At 44.8% G+C, this 26,965-nt stretch overlaps 1 protein-coding gene across 3 annotated transcripts in view; it reads left to right on the top strand.

Annotated features, from left to right (window-relative positions):
• The window catches only part of LOC141095321 (glypican-5-like), a 442,719-nt gene that overhangs the window by 27,957 nt on the left and 387,797 nt on the right, over nt 1-26,965 (top strand). For all 3 annotated transcript variants that reach the window (XM_073581289.1, XM_073581288.1, XM_073581290.1), the window contains exon 2: nt 5,170-5,331. In XM_073581289.1, the coding sequence (XP_073437390.1) occupies nt 5,170-5,331 (162 nt within the window). The remainder of the gene's footprint in view (nt 1-5,169; nt 5,332-26,965) is intronic.

The raw sequence follows: 26,965 nt of genomic DNA, 5'->3' as shown, positions 1-26,965 counted from the left end.
AAATGATGAGTTTTGTGGCCAAAGTCATCGTGTAGCTCCAGCCTAAATCACGTAATATATTTGATGTTTTTCACTATTTTTCTGTGTGCTTCTGTTGAATCGTGTCAGAATCATTTAGTTTTGTCAGTCACTGGAGGACACAGCTCTTGATCTTCCATGTGTCCTGCATGTCACAGACGCTGTCGCTCCGGTGTCACTTTTCTGGCTCCAGTCTGAAAATAAACACAAGTTGGTCCCAGACATTAACCTTCTGAGAATGTTTCCGAGATGAGGGTTAATCAGTATTACTGATAATGATATGGATATGGAAATCTACATTTCTGCATGAGAACAATACTGTTTCTTGATCTCATCTCCCAAAATGTAATGATCATGGTACAGTAGTGATTATATAGTCAAATAATGGCTCAAAATCAAAACTACCTTCTAAATGAAAGGTATAGAAGACACGAACTCAGGCCTGTGGGTCAGGACTAGGAATCCACGGCACAGAATAACCCTACCAAGTACTGTACATTCCGCACACAATCCTATATTTAACAAATCCATTTCTAGACTGATTGCTCTATACATAGCCAGAATAATCCCCCTTTTGGGATGGGAAGGCGAAAATAGTTATCTAAAGTATATCATGTGCTGTGGTCTTTCACAATGACAAGAATTTCTTATACAAAGTCCTCTAGCCAACTTTCCATTAGAATAGTTAGAATTGTTTCTCAACTTCAATGACTATGTATGTTCACAGCAAAAATTGGCCCATATTATTGGTCATTTATTATCTTATAATGATGTCATGCCTTTTAGTATTTGCAGCTGTTTTCAGCTGTGTTGTAAATTGCCTATTTTTCTTTTTTTTCCCCCCATCAAATAGTGAAAATACTAGGTCATTCAGTATGTACCTCAAAAGAGGTCAGACAATTCTTGATAAATCGGAATATAAAAATCTTAAAAACGTTTATAATTATATCGCCATTTGTTTCATGGCACTTTACATGTGAAAACGGATATATATATATATATATAAAAAACATCTAAAATAATCTTGAACAAAACGAGTCACTGACTGGTGCAGGAGGAGAGAGGACCCTGCCCGCGAGGGCTCATAGTCTACATGTCCCAAATTACTTAAAGGGAATCTGTTACTAGGTTTTTGCCACCTAAACTGAGAGAGGCATAATATATAGGCGAATGTGCTGATTCCAGTGATGTTTCACTTACTGGGCTGCTTAGTGTAGTTTTTATAAACTATCTATAGTTTTTTATAATATATCTATTTTATCACCAGGAGATTATCAATAGAGAACTAGTAAACCTGCTACCATGTCATTCTCTGCATTAATGAGCTTTGTATAAAACCACCCCCACCACTGATTTGCTGCTTTCTGCCTAAGCACAGTATACACAGAGAGCTGCCAATCAGTGGTGTGGACGGGGTTATACAGAGCTCAGTATTATAAAGGGAATGTCACAGCTGACACATGGGCAGCATGTATCTGACACTGACTGTATGATTTCAGTCGTGAATGTTAGCTATGAAATGCTGCAGCATTTCAGAAAAAAACGCATTTTTTCCTCCCCTTCTTCCCAGAGCCATTACTCTTCTATTTTTCTGTCCGCATAGACATATGAGGGTGTTTTGTTTTTGCGGGATGAGTTGTACTTTTGAATGACACCATTTCAACACGGACATTTCTACTCGAACATGGAAAAAAAATTCCAAGTGCGGTGAAATAGTGTTAAAAAAAAATTCTGACACTATATTTTGGGAATTATTTTTATGGTGTACATTTTGTGCTAGCATTGACCATGCCATATGATTCTCCTCATCACTATGATTACGACAATGCCAAAATGTCCGTTTTTTTTTAATTATTTTAGTGGTGAAAAAAAAACCCTAAAGTTTGCAAAAAAAAATGTTGGAGTTGTGTCTGAGATCATTTTCTGAGATCCGTAACATTTTATTTTTCGTCCAACGGAGCTATATGATAACTTTTTTTTTTTGCATGGCGATAGGATGTTTTTATTAATACCATTTTGAGATAGATGTGACTTTTTGATCGTATCTTATCACTTTTTTTCTGGAATTGTGGTGACAAAAAAACACGTACTTTTGGTGTTCTTCAATTTTTTTTTGTTTATGGTGTCTAATGATCTGGCAAATTGTTTTAATATTTTGATAGATCAGACTTTTTTGAACTTGGCGATACCAAATATGTTTTTTTAATTTTTTTTAGTATCTTTAATTTCACTTGAAAAAAGGGTGGTGATTTGAACTTTTTTTCCCCAGATTTTCTAAAACATCTTTTCATTTGTTAGCCCCCTCAGGGGTCTTGAAGAGGTGATCATCCGATCACTTGTGCTATATGTAGTGATGCCTCAGCATCGCTGTATATAGCAGAAATCACAGGCTCCCCGGCTGTCATGATAACCCATCAGCGAACCCGTGATCGCGTCAAGGGTGTATCAATAGGCAGAAGTAAAGACACTTGCGCCCGTCAGCGCTAGTTAAATGCTGTCAGAGATTGACAGTGGCATTTAACAGCTTAACAATCCACCCGCGATTGTTAGCTACACAGCGATCACCCGTTGAGTATGGGGTGGGCTCACTGTGTGAGCCTGCTTCATACACCCGATTCTGACCTACGTCGTATGTCAAAAAGATGTTAAAAGCCATCGGCTACCAAGCTGCACGGGAGATGTAGTCGAAAAGGGGCCCCCCGGCGGCATCTCCCCTTCCGCTACCAGTGCTTTACAGATCTCTCCCACTATATGCACACAGGGAGAGGTCTGTCACTCAAAGAGAGTGGGAGAGTGGGTTGTTATTGCAGCAGGTTTGGTGTCTTGAAAGCTATGTTCACATATCTGCTTTGGTATTTTCTGGTCTATCAGTTTATTTTCTGGTCTATCAGTTTCCATCGTGGTACTTGTTACTCTACTGGAAGCAGTAGCACAGTTTGCTGCACTCTTTACCTTCAAATATGGTAGAACCTGCAACAAAGACTCCAAACTAAACCTCCAATGCAAATGTGAATGGAGCCTAAGCTCCGGTGATCAACTATTTTTGCCAGTGGGAGCCACATCGGGCCAGACATTTTCTCTGCAGAAAACCTGTTGTGTTATGTTTAAATGAATGGCCAATTGTTTAATACTTGGACTGGCGAGGTCATTTAGGGCTGGAGTGCTCTTTCTTATGTGGCGCCCCTGAGGAGCTCAGTCACCACAGAGGTACTGCACCTCCTCCTGAGGTGTGGTACCCCACTATCCAGGTAAGGTGGAGACACCTGACCACACTCCAACACTCACATCCCACACGCACACCAGTAGTGCAGCAGAGCAACCTTGGTGGCTCCCTGCTTGGAACACGAAGAGTGCTGGAAGGTGCATGGAGCTTAGACTGCACAAGAGAGCGGAAGAATATTAGGAAAAGGTCAGTCTGTGAGAGAAGATCCCGAGAGAGGGATGAAGGAGGTGCTGCAGCAGACTTCAGTGACCTGAAGCTGCTGGCACGGGAAAGAGAAATAGAAAGCCTGATTCTCCAGAAGGAAGAAAGATTAGTGCGGAACGTAAGGGGAAGAAGAGAACTAAAGACTAGGGTCGGAGCGGAGCCCTTCCTCAAGTTCTAAGAGCATGGCCGGGGTCTGGTCCCCGAGGTTGTATGGATACTGATGGTCCTGCAGCAGACACCGGAGGAATAGAAGTTGTCACCACTTTATTCCCACCCAAGACTTGGGGGCACAACAGCAACGTGAGTGAGCCGGGACATGATAGCAAGGAGTCCCCGAAGCAGGCTACAGCTGTATGCCGTACAAGTAGAGCTCTGAGTAACATCAAGAAGGAGGAACTTGGGTTTAGCACACAACTACAAGTACCTTAGTATAAGCGCTAGTGTGGAGACGTTCAGAACAGGCATACGAAGGGGAGAGCTGGAAAGGTTAATTCCATCTGCCTGGGAGTTGGCTGAGCCCCTGATCTGGAGACTTCAGCATTGAAGTGGGCACCTGTCTGTGCCAAGAACGTGAGTAAAAGAACTGGAACTGCATTCACCTGTCTCATTTCCCTCTTCTTGCACCAACCCACTCAGCACTCCTACATCTCTGTGCCTAACACTGTACCACCTACTTCTCACTATCTCCTCATTTGCCAACCCCATCTACTCTGCCCAGGGACTACAGCCCTACCTGTGGAGGGCTACAACATCATTGCTGCACCACACCATCTGTCCCAGAGAAGCAACCCTGCCGCGCTGGTCAAACTGACCAGAAACCACAGGTGGCGTCATGAATCATCTTAATGACTTTATCCCCATCACTCTACCCCTTTTACATGGATGCCCAGGGCCACAGACCGGGTCACCGCTACCGTGACACTTCCCTCTGAAATACCGGTACCGAGTACCCCACGGCCCTGGCGGGCAACCCACTTATGCTTAAAATGTCCTGATCAGGGTCAATGGGCGGATAGAAAAATTGGGACGGGGATGTGTTATTTTATTGTGTGATTGATTCACCATTTAACCTGCCACAACTTGTACAATCAGTACATTGTACCAATCTTCGTGAGCTTCACCTTACACTGTTGTCTTTCTGCTCTATGCTGTACTATGGGTCCGTGCTAGATCTCCAAGTACTTCCAGCTTGTAAAATTCTCAATCTGTGAGAATAAAAATTGTTGGCATTTTTCAAGAACTGTGATACTACAGAAGTATTGTAGAGCACCGTGCCTTGCGGATGTACATGATGTCTGTAATATGTGCCTATAGGAACTTGTGTCCTGCTATAAATGGTCTGTGCTCATGGCTTTGCCATGTCCATGGTCCAGTATAGTTGGCTGTATGTTTACTGAAGCCTAAGTGGGACTACCATGATGGGGATCACATGGTTTTATCTTGTGACTACATGAAGACTGAAGACTTCACAAGGCTTCAGAAATTGCATATTGCTCAACAAGTTATTGTTCTAAATGTCTTTACAAAAAATGTTATTTTAATGGATTTACTTAGGAAAAAGATGAAGGTGATTTTTGAGTGTTTTGCACCCAGAACACATACAGTAGGAAATATTTTGCCCCGTAAGATATGGTCTTGTCATGGTGACGATCTTTGTGGCTTTTAGAATGACTCGCAGAATTATTTGTGATTCTGGTTTCTTTTGTCCTTGATGTATTTGACAGAATCCGACCTCCAGATCTGTGAACCAAAGGCCCCAACATGTTGCACCAGGAAGATGGAGGACAGTTACCAGACGTTGGTGAGGAGAACGCTGGCTCATAACATTGAAGCCTTGACCTTTGAGCTCAAATTCATGATTCTCGCACATACGTCTGCAATCCAAGGTGAGAGAATCGCTCCCAATAACTTATCATTCTGAAGAATTTACCCATGATATTTAACACTTGATTAATTGCTCATATGTTTGTTTTATTTTATATGCGAAGTATTGTGCATGTATAGTTTTATTGTATCACTGTATCTGTTTTAAAAGGAATGGGTCATCACAAAATTGCAAATTGTTTAAATCATATTTTTGTGTTTTAAATGTATTTTTTTAACATATTTTGGCAGTGTTTTTCTTTTCCAAGACACAATCTTTAACATAAGAAATAGAATTATTGTAATTTTCACATCGTCTATTTAGACTCTAATTCCCAGTTCATTCAGGAAGTCCACCAGTACATTAGCAGCAATAGAGTAACTCATTTGTCTTAAATAGAAACTGTCACCAGAAAAATACTATTAACCTGCAGATATGGGGTTAATCTGCAGGTTAATAACGTTACTAACCTGCTCAGCACCTGCATGTAGCCTAATGCTGCAGGGAGAAAATGAACTTTATTCCCCCGGCAGTGTTCCGCTTTCAGTCACTGGTGCGGCGCAAGTTCAGTCACCGCTCTGAGTATAGAGAGCAACGGCTGTAACTCCACCACCGCACTGACTGACAGCTGAAACCCAATGCAGAGAGAGTGTCAGTCAGGGCCGGGGGCGCGGTTACAGCCGCTGCTCTCTATACTAAGAGCGGTGACTGAACCTGCACCAGCACTGCCCCTGTAAATGAAACCAGAACACTGCCACTGGGAATGAAATAATTTTCTCCCCACAGCATTCGGCTAAGTGCAGGCACCGAGCAGGGTAGTAACGCTATTAACCTGCAGATTAAACCCATATCTGCAGGTTAATAGTGTTTTTTCTGGTGACAGGTTCCCTTTAACCCCTTAAGACCAGAGGTATTTTTGCTTTTGCGTTTTCGTCTTTTGCTCCCCTTTTTCCCAGAGCCATAACTTTTTTATTTTTTGGTCAATATGGCCACATAAGGGCTTGTTTTTTGCGGGACGAGTTGTACTTTTGAATGACACCATTGGGTTTAACATATCGCGTACTGGAAAACAATAAAAAAAAATTCAAGTGCGGTGAAATTGCAAAAAAAAGCGCATTTCCACAGTTGTTTTTTGTTTTTGTTTTTTTTTACCATGTTCACTAAATACAAAAATTACCTGCCTTTATAATTCTCCAGGTCATTAGGAGTTCATAGACAACAAACATGTCTAGGTTTTTTTTATCTAAGTGGTAAAATCAAAATCCAAACTTTGGTAAAACAAAAAATAATAGCGCCATTTTACCTGTGGCATCTCCATTTTTTGTGATCTGGGGTTGGGTGAGGGTTTATTTTTTTGCGCGCCGAACTGACATTTTTATTGATACCATTTTGGTGTAGATACGTGCTTTTGATCGCCCGTTATTGCATTTTATTGCAATGTAGCGGTTACCAAAAAAACATAATTCTGATGTTTTGATCTTTTTTTTCTCGTTACACCGTTTCGCGGCCGGGTTAATTATTTTTTAAAATTGATAGAATGGGCAATTCTGTTACCAAATATGTGTATATCTGATTTTTTTATTGCTTTATTTTGAATGGGGTGAAATGGGTGATTTGAACTTTTATATTTTTTTCAATTTTTTAAATATTTTTTTTCCTAAGTTTTGCATGCTTCTGTAGTCTCCATGGGAGACTAGAAGCTGCAGTTGTCTGATCTCCTCTGCTACATACAGGCGATGATCAGATCGCCTGTGTGTAGCACAAATACTCACTTGTTATGAGCACCTACCACTGAGTGGCACTCATAACAATCTGGCTATGACAACCATAGAGGTCATAGAGTTGTCATGTCCACCCATTGGTGACCTGCAATCATGTGACGGGGTAACCGATGGGCGGGACTTCTGGCGCGCTTATAGGGAAGCGCGAGTTATGCTGCTGTCAGAGATTGACAGCGGCATTTTACTAGTTAACAGCCGCGGGTGGATCGCGATTCACCTGTGGCTGTTAGAGGCACATGTCAGCTATACATATCAGCTGTCAGCGTCGGAGCCCACATCAAAGGGAGGGATTCCGACGTGGGTGTACCATTACGCCCAACATCGGAAAGGGGTTAAATCATCTAATAAGCATGTTAAAAGTAATTGTGAAGGCAGCATGAGCAGGGTCAGCTGCGACATAGCCTACTGAGATTGATGTGAGCCTGCTGAAAACTGTTCCTGAAAAGACAGGAAGTATGAATCTAGAAAAGTCCCAGTGGCCAGTGTAAAAATTGTAAACTTACTAATTTTTTTTAAAATAAAGATCATGATTAAAAAAATGACCCATTCATTAAAAACAAATCTGTCATCAATTTTCTCAATATTAACCACATATATTGTTTTCAAATAATTTTATTGTTTTTTTAGAAATAAACAGGGTAGGGAAAGGAAGGTAGGAAGGGAGGGAAGGGAGTGGGGAATAAACAACCTTGTACAGGTACGGAAAAAAAATTTAAAAACTAGAAAACCCACAAATAGGCATAGAGTAACATATATCGAATAACAACATAAAAGAAAAAAAAAAATCGACAATCCTTATTATGGGGTAACATTCTTGGAAGGAGATACAGCATCCCAGTACTAAAGTGCCCAGTTTTAAATTCAAAATATAGTGCCTCTTGTTAAGTCTATTTGATATGAAATTTGTTGTTCCAGGTCTTCCATTTTTTTGAGTATTTGTGAATGTGATTGTTGTTAATCGCAAATCTGAGTTCTAAATCGCTGTGTTGGCCTATCTTGTCAAGTATGTCTGAAAACTTGGGAACCTCTGCTTTCTTCCACCTTTGTGCTAACATGGTCTTGGTCACTAAGAGGATGTGTATGATAATGTGTCTTACCGAATCATCAAATTGTTCCATGTCTAATGAAAGAAGTGCACTTTCGGGTGTAATTGTGAAGTCCTTAGCAATGAGGTTAATGTGCTGTGTGACTTGAAGCCAGAGGTTTTTGATTTTTGAACAACCCCAGAAAATATGGTAGAGGTTCCCTTGATGTCCACAATCTCTCCAGCACAAGGAAGATAGCTCTGTGTTAAAATACGATAACCTTGTCTGGGTATAGTACCATCTATTTAACAATTTGAAATAACTCTCATGAAGACCCATTGATATGTTGGAATTGTAAGTGTTTTTGATGGCATCGTTCCAGTTCTCGAGACGGATATCAGCACCAAAATCGGACTCCCATCTCTTCATGTATATGTTTTTGTGGCTCGTTAGGTCTTTGACGACAGATCTATACAAATTACGCAGACTCCAGAGGTTTTTATTTTTAAGGTTGCACAACAGTGAAGTTAGCATTTCATAATTCAAAGTCTTCCCTTTTATGAATTTCCAAATTCTGTCTTTCAACATGGTGTAAAAGACTAGCTCAGATGACGGTAAATTATATTTAACCCTGATCTCACCGAATTTCAGGAACTCCACTCCACTAAAAACATCCCCCACCCTTTTAATTCCAGATTTCCCCCAAACCTCCGGTATCGGGAGATCATCCATCAGTGCCAATGAAGAAAGAGGCAACTTTAAGATTTGCTCTGCTTTTTTGATATTTTTAGTCGGCTTAATGAGATCCCTCCAGGTTGAGATTATCGGCCGGAATATAGGATGAGATGAGTTCGCATTGTGCTTTTGCAGAAGGAAGTTAAAGAAAAGCTTTTGCAATGAACCTCTATCACTAGCATCTCTCTCCAGGCCATACCAAGCTGGATGTGTCATGTTTTCAGTAAACCAGTGCCAGCTCTGTTTAATGAGTGAGGCCTGATAATAAGCGTATATGTTGGGCAGTCCTGCGCCCCCATGTTTTTTATTTTTGTACATCAAGTCTGCAGATATTCTTGCTTTTTTACCTTTCCAAATAAATAGTCGGATGAGCTCTTGAGCTTTATCAATGGTTTGGCGCGGAAAGCTAACTGGCAAAGTCCTAAATATGTATGAAATTTTGGGAAGGATAAAAGTTTTGACTGCCAGAATCTTCCCAAAAATGGAAGTTTCTAGCTGAGCCAAAAAGAATAGATTACCTGTAATAGTCTTTATAATGCTGTCTAAATTGGCCCTAACTGTGGCTTGGATTGATCCTGCTATTCTAATCCTTAGATAGACAATCTCCTTCTCCTCCCAAATGAACTGGGTTTGGGCCTTTATTTTGTTAATTTCAGATTGTTTCATGTTTAGAGTTATAAATTTTGATTTGTTTGGGTTTATCTTAAAATAGGATGCTCTAGAGAATTTTTCTAGTTCAACTGAAAGGGCTTTAATGGAGTTTGCAGGATCCAGTAGTGTGAGGAATAGATCATCTGCGAATAATCCAATTTTAAAATTTCGTGATGGCAGTTCAAAGCCTTTAATATCATTGTTTATTCTTATTTTTTTGGCTAGGGGCTCTATGGCAAGCACAAATAGAAGGGGGGACAGGGGGCACCCCTGTCTCGTGCCATTGGTAATGTCGAACGGGTCGGAGAGGAAATTGTTTGCATAAATCCTGGCACTAGGACCCGATTACAAGGCGAAGACTGTTGATAGAAACTTCTCGTCAAAGCCAAATCTAGCGAGAGTTGCTTTTAACTGCATATATTGTTAAATAGCCACTGACCAAGCATAAAATCAAACTATCCAGGAAGTTCCGACCCAATTCTAATCATTTCAATTCAAGATATAGGACATATAAAGAATGTTAACTTTTTTACACTTTTGTTGATGTATTTAAACTGATTTATATTTGGGGGTAATAAGTTTTATACATGTGCCGCTTCTGGTGGTACAATTTCTTTAAATGGAATCTTTTTACAGGTTTATGCTACCTCATTTGAGAGCAGCAAAATGTAGGAAAAGAGACCCTGATTCCAACTATGTTTCGCTTTTTTTATTGGGTGCAGAAGTCGTGACACAATCAGAGATTTTAGATGTAGCTGTTAGCGTCAGATTTCTGCATCTGCTCTGCAGGAATCCAGAGCCTTACATTCTGCGGTCTCCTGCTGTCTATCTACCGCAGAGGAGATTGCTTTGCAGCAGACCGCTCCAGAGACTAAGTCCCTCTGTTCTCCTACTGGGCATGCTCACGAGACGATCGCACATTTGAGATCGAGAGTCATGTGCTCAGGTCCTGCTCAAGATCTCATTGGTCCATCTCGGAGATCTGGAAGCTTCCGGAAGGTCCCGGCTATAAAAAGCGCACATGACCATTCGGCCATGCGCTAGTATAGTCTCTAGTTGCTACTGTGTGAATGATGACGAAAGCATGAACCTGCGAATTACTCAGTAAGACTCCCCTCCCTCTGATATTACGTGTGTGGATAGGGACTTAGTCATAGAGTCACCGACAGTCAGTGACACGCTACAGACCACAGTGCATATCATCACCTAACTAGCGTCCAACAGTGCGCCCCTCCTGGGCACTGTCACATAGCGGCTGTGTCAGTCGCCACGCTGCAGTCTGCAGCACCTGTGGGCATCCGCGATAGCGACGCCGCACGCACGGTAGGTCTAGACGGACTCTGTACCTCTGCCTTGGGCTTAGCTCCTGTGACCATATACCGTGCGTGGACTTCTCTGAGACCTGTGAGTCCAACAGGCTCAGTACTTATGTTTATGTTTAAGGCGTCTCTGTGAAGCTAATAGAGTACGCCCAGTGCACACCGGGTGACGTTCAACCCGTGTGCGATATACCGCCATATTGTGCATCTGCCATTACCTAGCAGCGGTGTAACACCTACTGCACGGTGGACCCCGAGCGGCGAACGCACTTTAATATTTATTTTTATTTAGTGCATTCCGCCGTTCCTAACAGTAGCAGAGCTCAGAAATCTATCCCTGCCCACATGACAGCTTTCTGTGTATATTGTATATTGACAGTGAGCTGCTAATCAGTGCTGGGGGTGGAGTTGGACCAGGAGGCACATGAGCTGTAATCCTGAAGTGTTCATCTCCAGCTGATAAAATACTCATTGCATTGAAACAACTTCACACAGCCTAATAAGTCACACATAGCTGGAATGCTTCCATATTGAGGATCAGGCTTTATTTTTATTTCAGTTATGTCTCAAAATGCTATTTTTGAAACTTATGTTAATCTGGGAAAGACTGACAATTATAGAGGAAATATAATTAATATGCAGCTGTCAAACGATCACATTTTCTGGTGCAAAGCAAAATGTATTTTGGAAATAGCAGATAATGATTGCCATATACTAGGCTATGTATTCTATAATGGCAAATTTCAGGACAGAAAAACCCTGTCTATTCGTACAATTCAGACTCATAAAAACCAGAGAGGGAGAGAGAGAGAGAATTTTCTTCCAGCAGGCAGAAAAGATTCAGGGTTAAAAAGGGAAAATGCGTATCCGCTCAGCGGACGGCAAAAATTTGGCGGATCCGCAAAAAAACGGATGGCCATCCGTCAAGATCCGCCGGTAATGCAACTCAATGGGGAAAAAAACGGAACCGCCAAGCTAAATGGCGGATCTGGGTTTTTTTGCAAAACGGCGGATTTTGACTGATGGTGACAAACGGAAGTGTGAAACAGGCCATACGTGCTCAGACGTCCATAACTCTGCCCACCTGCTGCATAAACTCCGCCCACTTTCTAAGACCCAATTACATTGCTGAGTGGGCGGAGTTTTGTTCGGGCGGGCGAAGTTACGCCTGCCGAATGCCGGGATTTTACACCCAGTGAGAGCCAGTCAAGGATTTTAGTGGCTCTCACTGGAGTGCCGGCTCCCATCATTCGCAGCAGGGAGCCGGCTCTTTGTGTAGGATCGTTCGCGACCGACACATCACTAATTCTTTACGTGGCAGAGGGGATTAACAGCAGCTTTCTCCTCTCCCCCCATTTTAAACTATCAGGCTAGCTGGCAACTTTCTAAGGTGTATGGGGTAAAGACCCCTCTCCAAGACCCCGATGGGAGAGCTCCTCACTAGCTGTCAGATTGGGATAAGATAAACTGTTTAATGAGACTTCACCTTCAGTAGAGGTGGCCTTATTTGTCTGCTGGTTCTCATACTAACTCCTTTACCCGCCATTCTGGCATCCTCTCCCATGGAGTCAGTAAATTAGTACAGGTAGAATGTCAGCCGTAGTTTTACTCATTTCCTTCAAAACCCCTCTCATTTTTTGTGTTAATATAGAGCAGGCCTATCTGGTTTGTTTTTTATCAAGCAGGAAATTGATCTTTGACTTAAATTCCGTGGCTTTCTGTTTCTTTAAAATTGATTGCCTATCCTAGTGCACTCCCACTGATCTGTGGTTAGTATGGCCTTCAGCTCTTGCTGTATCTCCTTTATTGACTATACTATACGTATGGCATCTGTAGTCTTTGTATTAAAACTCAGTCTCAGGTACAGCCGCTAGTATGGAATTGTGCCATGGATAATGGTAGGGACGCTGCACTTGGTGGAGGTTGGACCCTTCCCTGAAAATCTTGGCCATAACTAGAAATACCATAGATTTTGCTAGGATTTGCCTTTGGGCCACTTCTGGTCTATTTTGGTCGCTTACTGCTTTTCCCAGGTGTCTGACAGCTGCTTGCTTCACTTTCCTCAACAGAAATAACATTCATTTATCAATGTGCTGAACAGTTATGTGAGGATGTTCAGTTGGAAGTTATTACTCTCACTCCCTCATCTAATATGTGTGTTATTTCTATGAAGGGAGAAGGGCAAGAGGTTTTCAGACACCTGTAAAATGCTTACATGAGCTTCCTTTATGTTATGTTCTCCTCAATCTCAGATTCTGATAAATGTTCAGAGGCTCGGATCTTTTAATAATCTGGAAACCTGTCCAATCTCTGATCACTTTCCCACATCCTCATACACAGACATAATGTATACAGCTAGGAGTTTTAATTGCGACTCAGGTGTAATGATGTTCTGTTAGTGGATGTCTGGCAACTCTAAAATGACTACCATGGACAGGCTTAGTGTAGGCCACTCTACTTACCAGATCCCAGGGGTTGCCCTGGTCTTCACCCTTTAACCCCTGTAAAGAGACCTGGGCTTAAACCAGGGCCCCTGTGCTGGGGCCACTGAATAAGCTGCTGTTTGGTGGTGCAGGCTGGCAGGAATGGTCAGGCAGATGAGGCAGAACCAAGAGGGCAGGTAAAGTACATCAGAATACATAAAAATAGTCAGAAACACAAGAATTGGTCAAAACAATGAACAATAATACAACAAAAAGCTAAACAGGCAGGACTGAACCAGTGGAGCACAAGATTATAGCTGGAAGCTTAAGTAGGGTGTGGTGCTCTCCAGTTGGCTGGAGCATGGACCTGATAACTCCAGCTGGACAGCACACACACCGATACTGTCAGACTGGACAGCACCGAGGTCCCAGACACCCTATTCTAAATAGCTGGATGGAGCCTGCTCCATCCTAAGCTTCTGGTTCCAACATCTCTTGTATCACCAGTGCCGCCCGCAGAATGAATACTACAGTGCTTGGCGACAGATGAAGACGTCGTAGGAACAGGTCTTGGTGGACATGTGACATCAGCTTTTCCAATTATCATAGGTAAATTGTACATGCTGCAATTTTTTCCTCAGCCCAAGGGAAAAACTCGGACATGTCCACTGTCTCATTGAATAACATTGGTCCCCCACCCTGCCTTCCCTTTCCTAGTCTCTTGTCTTCTCGTCAACAAAAATTGAAATCTGAAACTGTCTATTATTCCTTTGTTTGCAGTGTTTGAGAATCTGACACACAAACGAACTTCTGCTCTATTTTTTGAATATTTGTACTACTGTTTTTAGTACTGATTTGATTGAGTTCTCGATCACTGTTTGTTATTTGGGTCTAAGGGGTAAGGTTTCTCCTTGTGGAGAGTGACATACCAGCTCTGGCTTGTCAAGGTAAGGAGGCTTATTCGCCGTGCAATGCTCCTCTGGGAAAATAATATGCAAATTGCCTCTTCAGAGAAAAAGAGGACTTGAACTCTATAGCGCCACCTGTTGGTAGTAGCGATCCTACAAGTCACAATCAACCCTTTAACGAGTCTTGTAATATGACTTAGGATAAAAGCCAAATCAGAATCTCAATTTGCAGACACGGTGTTTCGAGCTATTGGCTCTCGTCAGTGCAAAGTATGAAAACTGATTTGGCTAGGTGAGAGGCTCTAGACTCTGAGGCAATTTGCATATTATTTTCCCAGAGGAGCATTGCACGGTGAATAAGCCTCCTTACCTTGACAAGCCAGAGCTGGCATGTCATTCTCCACAAGGAGAAACCTTACCCCCTAGACTTCAGTCCAGAGCCTCTCACCTAGCCAAATCAGATCTCATACTTTGCACTGACGAGAGCCAATAGGTCGAAACACCGTGTCTGCAAATTGAGATTCTGATTTGGCTTTTATCCTAAGTCATATTACAAGACTCGTTAAAGGGTTGATTGTGACTTGTAGGATCACTACTACCAACAGGTGGCGCTATAGAGTTCAAGTCCTCTTTTTCTCTGAAGAGGCAATTTGCATATGTTTGTTGTTTGCAAATTTCTCAATAAAAAGAACGTTGAAAGAATAACATTGGTCCGAGTGGGATCCAATGTTTTGACGGACCGCACTTGGACCGAAACTATGGCCGTCTGCATGAGCCTGCTTGGTCCTCGTCTGCTCCCACGACACTCCTCACTCTGATGCTGCTGGCCGCCTTTTTTCCTGGCACTTACAGAGGGTGTCCTGAGGGTGACGTGGTCACGTGAGACAGATAAAGTCATGGCAGGGGCTGTCACGCAGAGTACATACTTTTTACATACACATTCTCACATTTTTAGTAAATGATTACCACATGTGTAATGAAATGCATCATCCTCCTTAATAACTCTTTACAATTTAATTTATTGTCACTTTTGTGGACTAGCTTCATGGAGCCTTTTACACTCAGCACAAGTAAAATCTAAAATATACAAGTAAACCACAAATAAAATAATGAACGAATGGGGAAAAGAAACATTTTGGATGTTGTTACTGGATCTTTCATTATAGTATTTGTCTTTTATGCTATTTTCTTATAAGCATTTGGAATTAATAGTTGAAAAGTAAAATGCCCATGGATGGATTCCATTCATATCTATGGAATTCAGATTATTCCTAACAGATGATCTTGACATTTCTGAAATCATCCCAAACAATAGAGCATGAAGCATACTTGGATCTTATAATGCATCTGTGGTAGATTTTTATATTTTCTTTATTGTCAGTAGACGATGAATTGGACAATTGATGCATAAGGAAAACATTAGGAATTTCTGACCACTATCTGTCTGGATAGCCTGTAGACAACTTTAACATGAAAAAAATGATTTTACATGTGATAGTGGTTACCTTTAATTAATTAAAGAAAAATAAGTTTGTATTCTCTTATGGGACTTTCTCTCCCAGTAATAAAGGCTAGATATGAGTAATGTAGCTTATCAACTCCTCCCAATATTGTATTTATGATAATGTCTGTAAAGCGTTAATATGATGGCGCTACATAAGTAAGTGAAATAAATGTCATTATCATGTGCTTTTCTCTTTATCTCTAGCCTGTTTTCCTTGCCCTCCCCGAGACTGTACAAGATTTCTGCTTTCTACTCTTGAGATCTATGTACAATTCCTTATTTCTCCCTCCTGCTTTCTCTAATGCTGAACGAAGAGAGGGAGCTGCCCTGAAGAATTAATATATGTTCTTAAACACTCAGCTAATTAAAATTCATAAAATCTACAGCAGCAAAGTAGAGACAAAAATTTTTAGTTAAGCATATTTAGAAAGTTACCTAACTTTAGGGAGCACTATTGTCAAAAATTCTGTATGATGGTGTGTATAGCCTTAAAGTATTCCATTTAAGATCCACATCTATTAGATGGAGAGCAGAGAAGATGCAAGTTGGCTTTCACACTGAAGGACACAAGACTTCCAAACTGTACACAGGCAGATCTGTGTGTGAGATTCTGTGACAACTCCTGGAGTGGACCCCCTGGCTCATGGCACCAACCCTCCAAGGGCGAGCTGACCTAGTGAGGACCACCCCCTATACAGGGAGTGTCAGGGGGAAGCCCAAGGGGGTAAGGCACCACGACTGCTGGCACCAGGTGGCCGTCTCACAGGAGACACGAGTGAGTGTGTCTAGCAACAGGGAATGTGCAGAGTACAAGAGTGTGCAAAGCGTGGACACTGGGACACGCAGGGTATAGGACAATACAGGACGAGTGTACGGGAGTGCGCTAGATGCAGGATAGTGCAAGGCGGGTATACGAGAGCACGTATGGCGTGCACAGACAAGCACCCCCAGGTGTGAGCAAAGCAGGGCGCGTGCAAAGGAGCACGCCTGAGTACAGAGTTAGACAGAGCGTGCACAGAGAGCACGTCAGAGTGCAAGTTTAGACAGAGCACAGAGCAGAGGCAGAGCGTGTGCAATGAAGCACGATAGAACACAGAGCAGAGTGTATGCACAGAGCATGTGCTGGGAAGCACGGCAAGGCAGAGTACAGGAACGGAGCACAAGACAGAGTTCAGGAACAGAGCACAAGGCAGAGTACAGGAACAGAGCACAAGGCAGAGGACCCGAATACAGCGCACAGCCAGGCAAACACCAAGCAGACCAAGCCAGGAAGCACAACAATAATCAGGCACCTCAAATAGGAAGAGGTCGCCTGATATAGGGCAGGAGCACATGGACTTCCGGGTCAGGTCCTCCAGGACCATAGAGAGTGCAAGGCTGCAGCTAGAACCGAGAAGAGCGCACATGCGCACTAGCAACGTTGTGCAGCCATGGAACTAAGTACGAGAGGTGCGCGTGCGCACCCGACGGGAACCCCGGAGCGGCCGCGGTGCCGGAAGTGGTGATGCCGGGCGTGGGGTCCCGCCCCAGGTGAGAGTGGCATGACAGTGCCCCCCCCTTTATGCCACTTCTTTCTAAGGCTGGAAAGAAGCTTTGACAAAATCTGAGGAGCATGGATATTTTCCCTGGGTTCCCATGACCATTCTTCAGGGCCAAAATTTTTCCAATTAATTAAGAAAAGGGTTTTCCCTCTTACCTTCTTCATGACCAAAATGTAATTCACCTCAATTTCATCTCCCATGCCACAGGCTGGGGTGTGTGGCCTGGAGAATGATGGAACCGATTGAGAACCACGGGTTTGAGGAGGGACACATGAAAGGAATTGGGAATACGGAGCGAGGCTGGTAGCTTCAGCTTCTACGCTACATCATTAATACGCCTGAGGACCTCAAAAGGACCAATGTAACGGAGACCCAGTTTGTAAGAAGGTACCTTAAGGCGAATGTATCTTGAGGAAACCTTGTCACCAGGGACATAAGGAGGAAAGTCCAGGCGCCTCTTGTCAGCATGTAATTTCATCCTGACTTGTGCTTTCTCAAGAGCGGTTTTGGTCTCCTGCCATGCAGAGAGTCGGCCGCAGGCACACCCGAGACAGGAAGTACTGGTAGAGGCACACTGGGATGCTGTCTGAAGACGATGAAGAATGGAGACTTGGTGGACGATTCACTGGAGAGGTTATTGTAGGCGAACTCAGCCCAAGGAAGTAAACTGACCCATTCGTTCTGATGAACATTTGAAAAGTGCCGGAGATAAGATGTAATGATTTGGTTGGTATGTTCCACCTGCCCATTGTTTTGGGGGTGATAGGCGGAAGAAAAGTCCAGTGTCACCTTCATGAGTCCACAAAGAGCTCTCCAGAATCGAGAGGTGAATTGAACCCCTCTGTCTGACATGATGTGCAGAGGGAAGCCGTAAATGCTGAAGATGTGGGAGATGAAAATCTTTGCCAACTCGGGAGCAGGAGGTAGACCGGGAAGAGGAATGAAATAAGCCATCTTTGAGAAACGGTCTACAACCACCCGGATCACAGTACAACTGGAGGAACTAGGCAAATCGGTAATAAAATCCATGGCTATGTGCTGCCATGGAGCCGAAGGCACTGAAAGCAGGAGCAGGAGACCGGAGGGCGGTTGTCTGGGTACCTTGTTCTGGGCGCAGGAAGGACAGGAAGCCACAAAGTCTTTGACATCTTTGGAAAGAGCTGGCCACCAATAGTAGTGGGAAGTCAAGGAAAGAGTCTTTTTGACACCAATGTGGCCGGCAATTCGGGATGAATGTCCCCAGCTTAACACTCGTTTTCGGTTGTTCTCAGCCATGAAGGTTCTTCCCGGAGGTAATGTAGTCAACTTGACAGGAGCCATGGTAATTATCTTGGATGGATCGATGATATGAGAAGGTTCCTCTTCAGTATCAGTCGACTGGAAAGATCTTGATAATGCATCCGCTTTAACGTTTTTATCGCCAGGTCAAAAATGGAGTTCAAAGTCAAAGCGGGTGAAGAACAAAGACCATCTGGCTTGCCGGGGATTGAGTCGTTGTGCAGACTGGATGTACGCCAGGTTCTTAAGATCCGTGAAGATCTTGAACGGATGTACGGCATCTTCCAGTAAGTATCTCCATTAATAATAATAATAATAATAATCTTTATTTATATAGCGCCAACATATTCCGCAGCGCTTTACAGTTTAACAGTTTCAAAACACAAGTCATAAGTAACAACGCTAACAATACAATAATTAAAGCAAAATAAGACGAAATAAGACGACCCTGCTCGTGAGAGCTTACAATCTACAATGAAGTGAGGGAGATACAGAGTTCAGGTGTGTATTTACAATGGTGTATTTACAATGAAGGTCCAGCCATCTTGCGGGAGTGAAGGATGGATGGAGATAGTGAATGGGCTACACACGCACACTTATACAGAGAATGACTTTGATTAGTGAATGTGATAGGCCGCTCTGAACAGGTGTGTTTTGAGGGAGCGCCTAAAACTATGCAAATTGTGGATAGTCCTGATTTCTTGGGGTAGAGCATTCCAGAGGATAGGAGCAGCACGGGAGAAGTCTTGGAGTCGGGAGTGGGAGGTACGGATTAGTGCAGAGGTTAGTCGAAAGTCGTTTGCAGAGCGCAGAGATCGGCTAGGCCGATAGACAGAAATGAGAGAAGAGATGTAAGGGGGTGCCGCACTGTGGAGAGCTTTGTGGGTGGCCAACTTAATGGCCAATAGCTCTTTGTCACCAATGGAGTAATTTTGCTCAGTAGGGGCTGTAAAGCAGTGGTGTCCACACTGTGTAGTTATGAGGCAGTGACCCAAGCAAGTTCAAAACAAAAAAGGTTTTTAATGTCTAACAAAACGCCAGTCCAGGGCAGTTGCCGTGAGCGGCGTACTGCCGGGTATGTAGGGAGGGTTGCCAGTACCTTTGGCTCCGCTGGCCCTGTGTTAACTCACACAGGGCGTGCTCTGCAGATCACCTGCTCTGTTTCCTCACCAGAGCAACACTGACTCATAAGCTTGAGACCGAGCCGGGCGAGTCTCAGAAAAGGACCACTGGAACACCTGTTGAGCCTGCACATATGTATTAACCCCCAGTCGAGCAAGGATCTCACCTTTCAGCTTCCCATAGTGCATCTCCCGTCAAGAAGTTATAGACCACCTCAGCCCACTGAGCCACCGGCAAGTTCTCCCGCTCGGCAGTGCGTTCAAAAATGGTGAGAAAATCCTCCATGTCATCCTCAGGTGCCATTTTCCTCAGCGCAGAATGGACCTTGTACTGGGCTTCCGATTGATATGTGGTGGCTGGGGATCCTGCCTCTTGCAGAGCCGCAATCTGCTGCAGAATTAAATTGTTGGTTTGCTGCTGTTCCTTCTGCTGTTCCTCTTCCAGCTTCTGCTGTCGCACTTGCGAGGCGGCCAACTGTCTCAGTATTTCCTCCATCTTATCAGTCGACTTAAGCTGCAGCTTTGCATGCCTAATATATGACATGCAGCACGCTTTGGGTATGCCTCAATTCACACTGCCCGCATTCTCCAACCATATGTAAAGCAGCGGTGTCCACGCTGTGCAGTTATGACGCAGTGACCCAAGCAAGTTCAAAACAAAAAGGTTTTCTAATGTTCAACAAAACTCACTCAGTGCACAGCACACTGTATCTTCCGGATCGCAGCGGGGTAAACAAATCGCCAGTCAAGGGCAGTTGCTGTGAGCGACGTACTGCCGGGTATGCAGGGAAGGTTGCCAGTACCTTTGGCTGTGCTGGCCCTGTGTTAACTCACACAGGGCGTGCTCTGCAGATCACCTGCTCTGTTTCCTCACCAGAGCAACACTGACTAACTAACTCCTCCCTGTAACGTTTTTTTTTCATTTTTCAACCTGTGGCCATAGGCTACTCATAAGACCTGGGCTGGAGGAAACGGACCGGACCCCACTACCTTCCTGCAGTCCGTGTTAAAAATAAAAGCCCATACCAGGTTTTCCTAAACAAACTCCTTTTCCAAATAGCTTGACCAGGTTTGAACTTACTTTTATTCTGCCCTGCGAGTCACAGGCACATTGCTGTGATCACAAGGCACTCCAGCGGATCTAATACATTTCAGAGCACATCCTGGGGTACACATAGCGACCCTCACATATGACACCGGTCACTGCCTCACAGGGCGAATACTTTAGAAAAGAAGCCGCAGCTGACTTGGCATCCAGAAGAAGACTTCTGCAAAAGGACTGTGCCGGCCCTGGTAGAGGATGCATCCACCTCGAGAGTGAAAGGTTTACTAACCTCAGGACGATGAAGTGCTGTAGCAGAGGCAAAGGCTTGCTTCAAGGACTGGAAAGCGTCTTCTGCCTCAGGGGGCCAAGCATTAGGGTTAGCTCTTTTGCGGATGAGGGATGAGATAGGGCGAACCAATGAAGAGAAATGGGGAACAAACTGCCGATAGTAGTTCGCAAAGCTAAAGAAGCGTTGGATTGCCTTCACCCCATGGGGCCGTGGCCAATCAAGAACGGCAGACACTTTCGCCAGATCCATGCGTAGACCAGAGTCCGAGATAATGTACCCCAAGAATGGCAAGGACGTCTGTTGAAAGACACATTTCTCGAGCCTGGCGTAAAGGCAGTTCTTCCTCAAACGCAGAAGTACTTTCTTTCTGTGGGCAGACAGATCTGGAGAAAAAACGAGGATATTGTCCACGTAGACTACCACGCAGGAGTACAGCATATTCCGGAAGATGTCGTTCACGAACTCCTGGAATACCGCTGGAGCGTTGCAGAGGGCATGACTAAGTACTCGTAGTGACCATCTCGGGTGTTAAAGGCGGTCTTCCACTCGTCACCGGAACGAATACGGATCAAGTTGTAGGCCCCACGAAGATCCAACTTAGTGAAAATTTGTGCTCCTCTTAGCCGGACAAAGAGCTCCGGGATCAGTGGCAGTGGGTACTTGTTCTTGACCATGATGTCGTTCAACCCTTGGTAGTCTATGCAGGGATGAAGGGAGCCATCCTTCTTTTTGATAAAGAAGAACGCCGCTCCTGCGGGTGAGGAGGACTTACGAATGAAACCTCTGGCAAAATTCTCTTGGATATACTCCGACATAGCTTGGGTTTCGGCAGGAGATAGCAGGTATAGTCTACCCCTGGGTGGGGTAGAGCCAGGAACAAGGTCAATCAGACAGTCGTATGGCAAATGAGGAGGCAGAGTCTCGGCCTCCTTTTTGTCGAAGACATCTGCGAAAGACCAGTAAGCCGATGACAGACCTGCAGGTGCCGAGGACAGACAGGCAGAATTCATCGGATGGATGGATAGCAGGCACTTCTTCTGACAGGATGGTCCCCAGTGGAGTATATCGTCCGACCGCCAGTCCAGGGTTGACGCATGAGTCCGTAACCAATGGAGACCAAGAAGAAGCCCGTCAGACATAGATGATAAAACATGGAAGGAGATCTTCTCTCGGTGCAGGGCTCCAATCTGCATCTCGATTTCTTCGGTGATATGGGTAACGGACTCCTGCAAGAGTTTACCATCGACCGAAGCAATCATCCGAGGAGTCTTCAGGGATCTGACAGGAATTTGGTATTTTTTAACCGCCTCGAGTCTAATAAAGTTCCCTGCCGCGCCTGAGTCTACAATATATAAGCTTAGAGTCCAAATTCAACAAAACAGGGAGACCTTTCCTATCACTCCTAGGCGGAGAAGTTTCCCGGCTTCTCGGAACAGGAACAAAGGAGATGGGAAGGACTCCCACAGTAAAAACAGAGTTCTTGTGCAAGCCTCTCCTTGCGACGCCGTTCGGCCATCTTGAAACGGTCCACCAGCATAGGCTCAAAGGCTGGGCCCGCAGAAGAAGGCATGGGTCGTGAGTGGGGAGGATTGCAAGTACACGGAGAGAGACGAGGAGATCTTCTCTCTCTAGCTGCCTCACGGGTACGCTCTTGGAAGCGCATATCAATGTGTGTCGCAAGAGTCGCAAGAGAGATCAGATCCTCTAAGGAGGTAGGGGTATCCGGACCTGTCAGTTCATCTTTAATCTGACTGGACAGGCCATGCCAGAAGTCCCCTACGAGGGCCTCATTGTTCCAACCGAGTTCGGAGGACAAGGTGCGAAAACGGATGGCATATTGTCCTACCAATAGAGTACCCTGATGGAGGTACCCGGATGGAGGTTCGACGGGTCATCGAACACCTTACGGAAGATGTCCAAAAAGGTGGAGAGCTGAGTGGATCATTATGCTTCCAGAGGGGATTCACCCATGCTAACACCTCCCCCTCTAAGTGGGAAACTATAAAAGCTATTTTAGCGCGATCGGTGGGATAGTCCTGCGCCAAAAGCTCAAAATGTAACCGACATTGGTTCAAAAATCCCCGACAAAACTTGGGGTCACCACTATATCGGGGTGGTTTGCATAAACGGGGCAACGGGTGCGGGGCCGAGGCTTGGGCAGAAGCGGAGGAGAAAGGAGACGGTTGTCACGTGCCCCGTCCTGTGTGACACGCTCAGCAGGCCGGTAACTAATACAAAAGGACACGGCACGTGTAATTGTCCAGTGTGACACGGCCCTCAGGCCGGTAACTAATACAACAAGGCACAGGGGATAGGGAAATATTTACAATGGTGGGCCCTGCGATAGGGAACGGGGGATGTGGAGACCTCCTGCACTCCCCTGAGTCAGTGTCCCTAACACTCCAAATGTTCCCTATACAGGCTCCTCACCTGTCGCCGATCAGGATACCTGTCACCCTAGCACACCCTACACCTATTCCTTACTAGGGAGCTGGGTGGTGCAGGCACTGGCCCCACCGCTGTACTAACACCAACATGAGGAAAAGTGACAAACAGGGAAACACTTAGCTTTGCTCTGATGCACTTGCTCCCGGCAACAGAGTGCAACACCTGAGCGCATCTTCCACCGTGTCCAACACCTCGGTGCAGCTTTACAGCAACAGCGTCCAGCACCCGAGTGCCGTCTTGGAGCAACAGTGTCCAGCACCTGAGTGCAGCTGTCCAGCAACAGTGTCCAGCACCTGAGTGCAACTGTCCAGCAGCGGAGTCCAGCACCTGAGGGCAGCTTCCAGCAACGGAGTCCAGCACCTGAGTGCAGCTTCCAGCAACAGAGTCCAGCAACTGAGTGCAGCTCTACACCATAGCTGCCACTCCACCAAGCTTTGCAAGAATTCTTCACTGACACCATAGCTGCCACTCCACCATGCTTTACACGAACTCATCGCTGACATCATAGCTGCCACTCCACCATGCTTTACACGAACTCCTCGCTGACACCATAGCTGCCACTCCAGGACTCTCCTCAGCTCCTTCCTTCACGCAGGATGGTTGGAAAAGCCCAACAATATCACCAGAGTCAGTGAGCACAACTGACACACCTTTATTGAGAAAACACACCTGTTAGTGATTCCCGTGCAATTACACTAACCACCACCGGGGGGCAAATCTATCTCTAAAAACACCAGTGCAATGACCATACTGGCCACCGGGGGCAAAACTATCTCTAAGCACAAAGCTTAGAGAGAGAGAAAAAAAAGGTTACTAGTGCTCTTATCTGACATGATCCCGCATGGATCATGACAACGGTTATCTACCGACGCCATATGGTTAAGGATATGGGCCTGGGTGTCACATTGCTGAGTGAGCTCTTGTTGGAGACTGGCTAACTAGGAAGCATTCCCAGGGTCAGAGGACTGTAAGGCCAATAAACGGGACTCCATGGATTTCAAAAAGGACGTGATCCTAGTTTGACTCTCCCGTAGGAACACCAGTTCTTTTTGGGCAGAGGCCATGGTTCCAGCGGGGTCCATGGCCTGATTATACTGTGACAACTCCTGGAGTAGACCCTCTGGGTCATAACGCCAACCCTTCCAGGGTAGTGAGGACCACCCCCTAAACAGGGAGTGTCAGGGGCAAGCCCAAGGGGGTAAGGTACCACGACTGCTGGCACCATGTGGCCGGCTCACAGGAGACACGAGTGAGCGTGTCTAGCAACAGGGAATCTGCAGAGTACAAGAGTGTGCAAAGCATGGACACAGGGACACGCAGGGTATAGGACAATACAGGATGAGTGTACGGGAGCATGGAGAGTACAGGACAATACAAGGCGTGTACACGGGAGTGCGCTAGATGCAGGATTGTGCAAGGCGGGTACACGAGAGCACGTATGGCGTGCACAGACAAGCACACCCGGGTGCGAGCAAAGCAGGGCATGTGCAAAGGAGCACACCTGAGTACAGAGTTAGACAAAGCATGCGCAGAGAGCACACCAGAGTGCAAGTTTAGACAAAGCAGAGGCAGAAAGTGTGCAATGAAGCACGGTAGAACACAGAACAGAGTGTATGCACAGAGCATGTGCTGGGAAGCATGGCAAGGCAGAGTACAGGAACGGAGCACAAGGCAGAGATCAGGAATACAGAGCACAAGGCAGAGGACCTGATTATAGCGCACAGCCAAGCAAGGACCAAGCAGACCAAGACAGGAAGCACAACAATAATCAGACACCTCCCATAGGAAGAGGTCACCTGATATAGGGCAGGAGCACAGGGACTTCTGGGTCAGGTCCTCCAGGACCATAGAGAGGACAAGGCTGCAGTTAGAACCGAGAAGAGCGCAAGTACGAGAGGTGAGCATGCGCACCCGACGGGAACCCCGGAGCAGCTGCGGCGCTGAAAGTTTTGATGCTGGGCAAGGGGTCCTGCCCCCAGGTGAGAGCGGCGTGACAGATGGGACCTGTATAATACCTCATTTCCCCAGTGGTGGAGATACAAGATATTTTGCACTTGTGGCACCAATAGATTACAAAGGGTACTAGCAGCAGAAAAACCTGAGAACAGCTTATAGTGGGAATCCTCTGTAATACAGTGGAATTATCTACAGCAGAACACATTTTAAACCAAAATATGTACCATGAAGCTGGCCAATGTCTTCCACACTGCGAAAAATCAGTAGCCCCCCAGTTATGTATGTAATATTTTTTGCTTGAGATCCAGACCTTGGAAGGCTGGCTCTTGGCTGAAGAATTCAAACAATTATCAAGACTGAACATATCTGACAAAGAATAAAAAAGAATTTCTGGAGACAAGGATAATGTAATCAGTGTATCTCAGTGGTGTCATCATCAGCACAGGCTTTGGAAACCTTGAAAAGCAAGCTCTTAATTGATGGTTGGCCACCTTTGCCTTACCTTGCTTGCTTGGGACTATCCTGTGTCTGTACGAGCAGATGTTGCATCCCCGAGAGTAATCGAAGTTTTGGTTGTAGAAACATGTAGGCAGTTTCTAATTTCATCCAGTGGGTAGCTTTTTATGATAGACCTGCCAAGAATTTCCCTGTGTAAGTGAGAAACTGCTGACAGCCCTCTGAAGAGCTCATTGTTGCAGGGGTGAGGTTTCAAGATCCATAATCATTACAAGATGTTGAAGGGAATAAGGCCAAGACACTGAGAACAGACCAGCTCAGCCATTCCTACATGTTCCCGAAATAGGCTAATTATTGTAACAGGTAACAATTAGTGTTTCCTTTAAATAGTTAATCAAACGTAATACGCAGCAATGTCTGCGGGGCGGCCATATTGTGCCGGTAAGCGGATGTGACTGACTCAGCAGAAATCGGGTGTTTTTATGTTTTGTACTAAGTAATGAAACTAAATTTCTAATATTTGAAATTACACATGCTTTTTTTCTCTTAAATTTGAAATCCTATTTGTCATAAAGAACAATTTAAAATCCATAAAGACATCACCACATAAGAGAGAAGAGCTGACACTTAACCTCTATTGAAGTACGCCTTCACATTGAACATATGGAATTAATTAGACCTAGCAATAGAAGGACTAATTAAAGCAAGGAAAATGAGAGATAACACTTTCATCTCCATTCAAGTAGGGGCCTCCTGTAGTGACCAGGTAATTACAGCAAATAAATTATTTTAGAATAAGACACAAGGTCTGAGATCTGTATATTCAAGAGGCAGAGAAGTGGAAAACCTAACTCCTTCAGAAAAACTGGCCAAATGTAGTTAGACACTCTGTCTCGGGTGTATATATATATGTGTATCTACTCAAGTGTGTGTATGTACAGTATGTGTGTATGTCCAGGATAGGCATCCGCACCGTCGCAGCTACAGCCACAAAATTTGGCACAGTCACATGTCTGGACCCCGAGAGCGTCCGAAGCTATGTTGTGAGGCGAAATTTTAACTCCGCGTGTTCCAATTCACCAAGCAATTTTGCCCCTATCTACATAATGGGGAAAAAGAGTGTGTGTGTCAAGCCCCGCCCCTCATTATGATGTCATAATGGTTGCCATGGCGACG

The sequence above is a fragment of the Dendrobates tinctorius genome, unplaced genomic scaffold (assembly GCF_039654945.1).
Source record: "Dendrobates tinctorius isolate UK_male_01 unplaced genomic scaffold, ASM3965494v1 ptg000069l, whole genome shotgun sequence".
In the NCBI taxonomy this organism is placed as follows: Eukaryota; Metazoa; Chordata; class Amphibia; order Anura; family Dendrobatidae; genus Dendrobates; species Dendrobates tinctorius.
The sequence above is the reverse complement of the archived record's forward strand: the minus strand, read 5'-3'. Positions and strand labels throughout refer to the sequence as shown.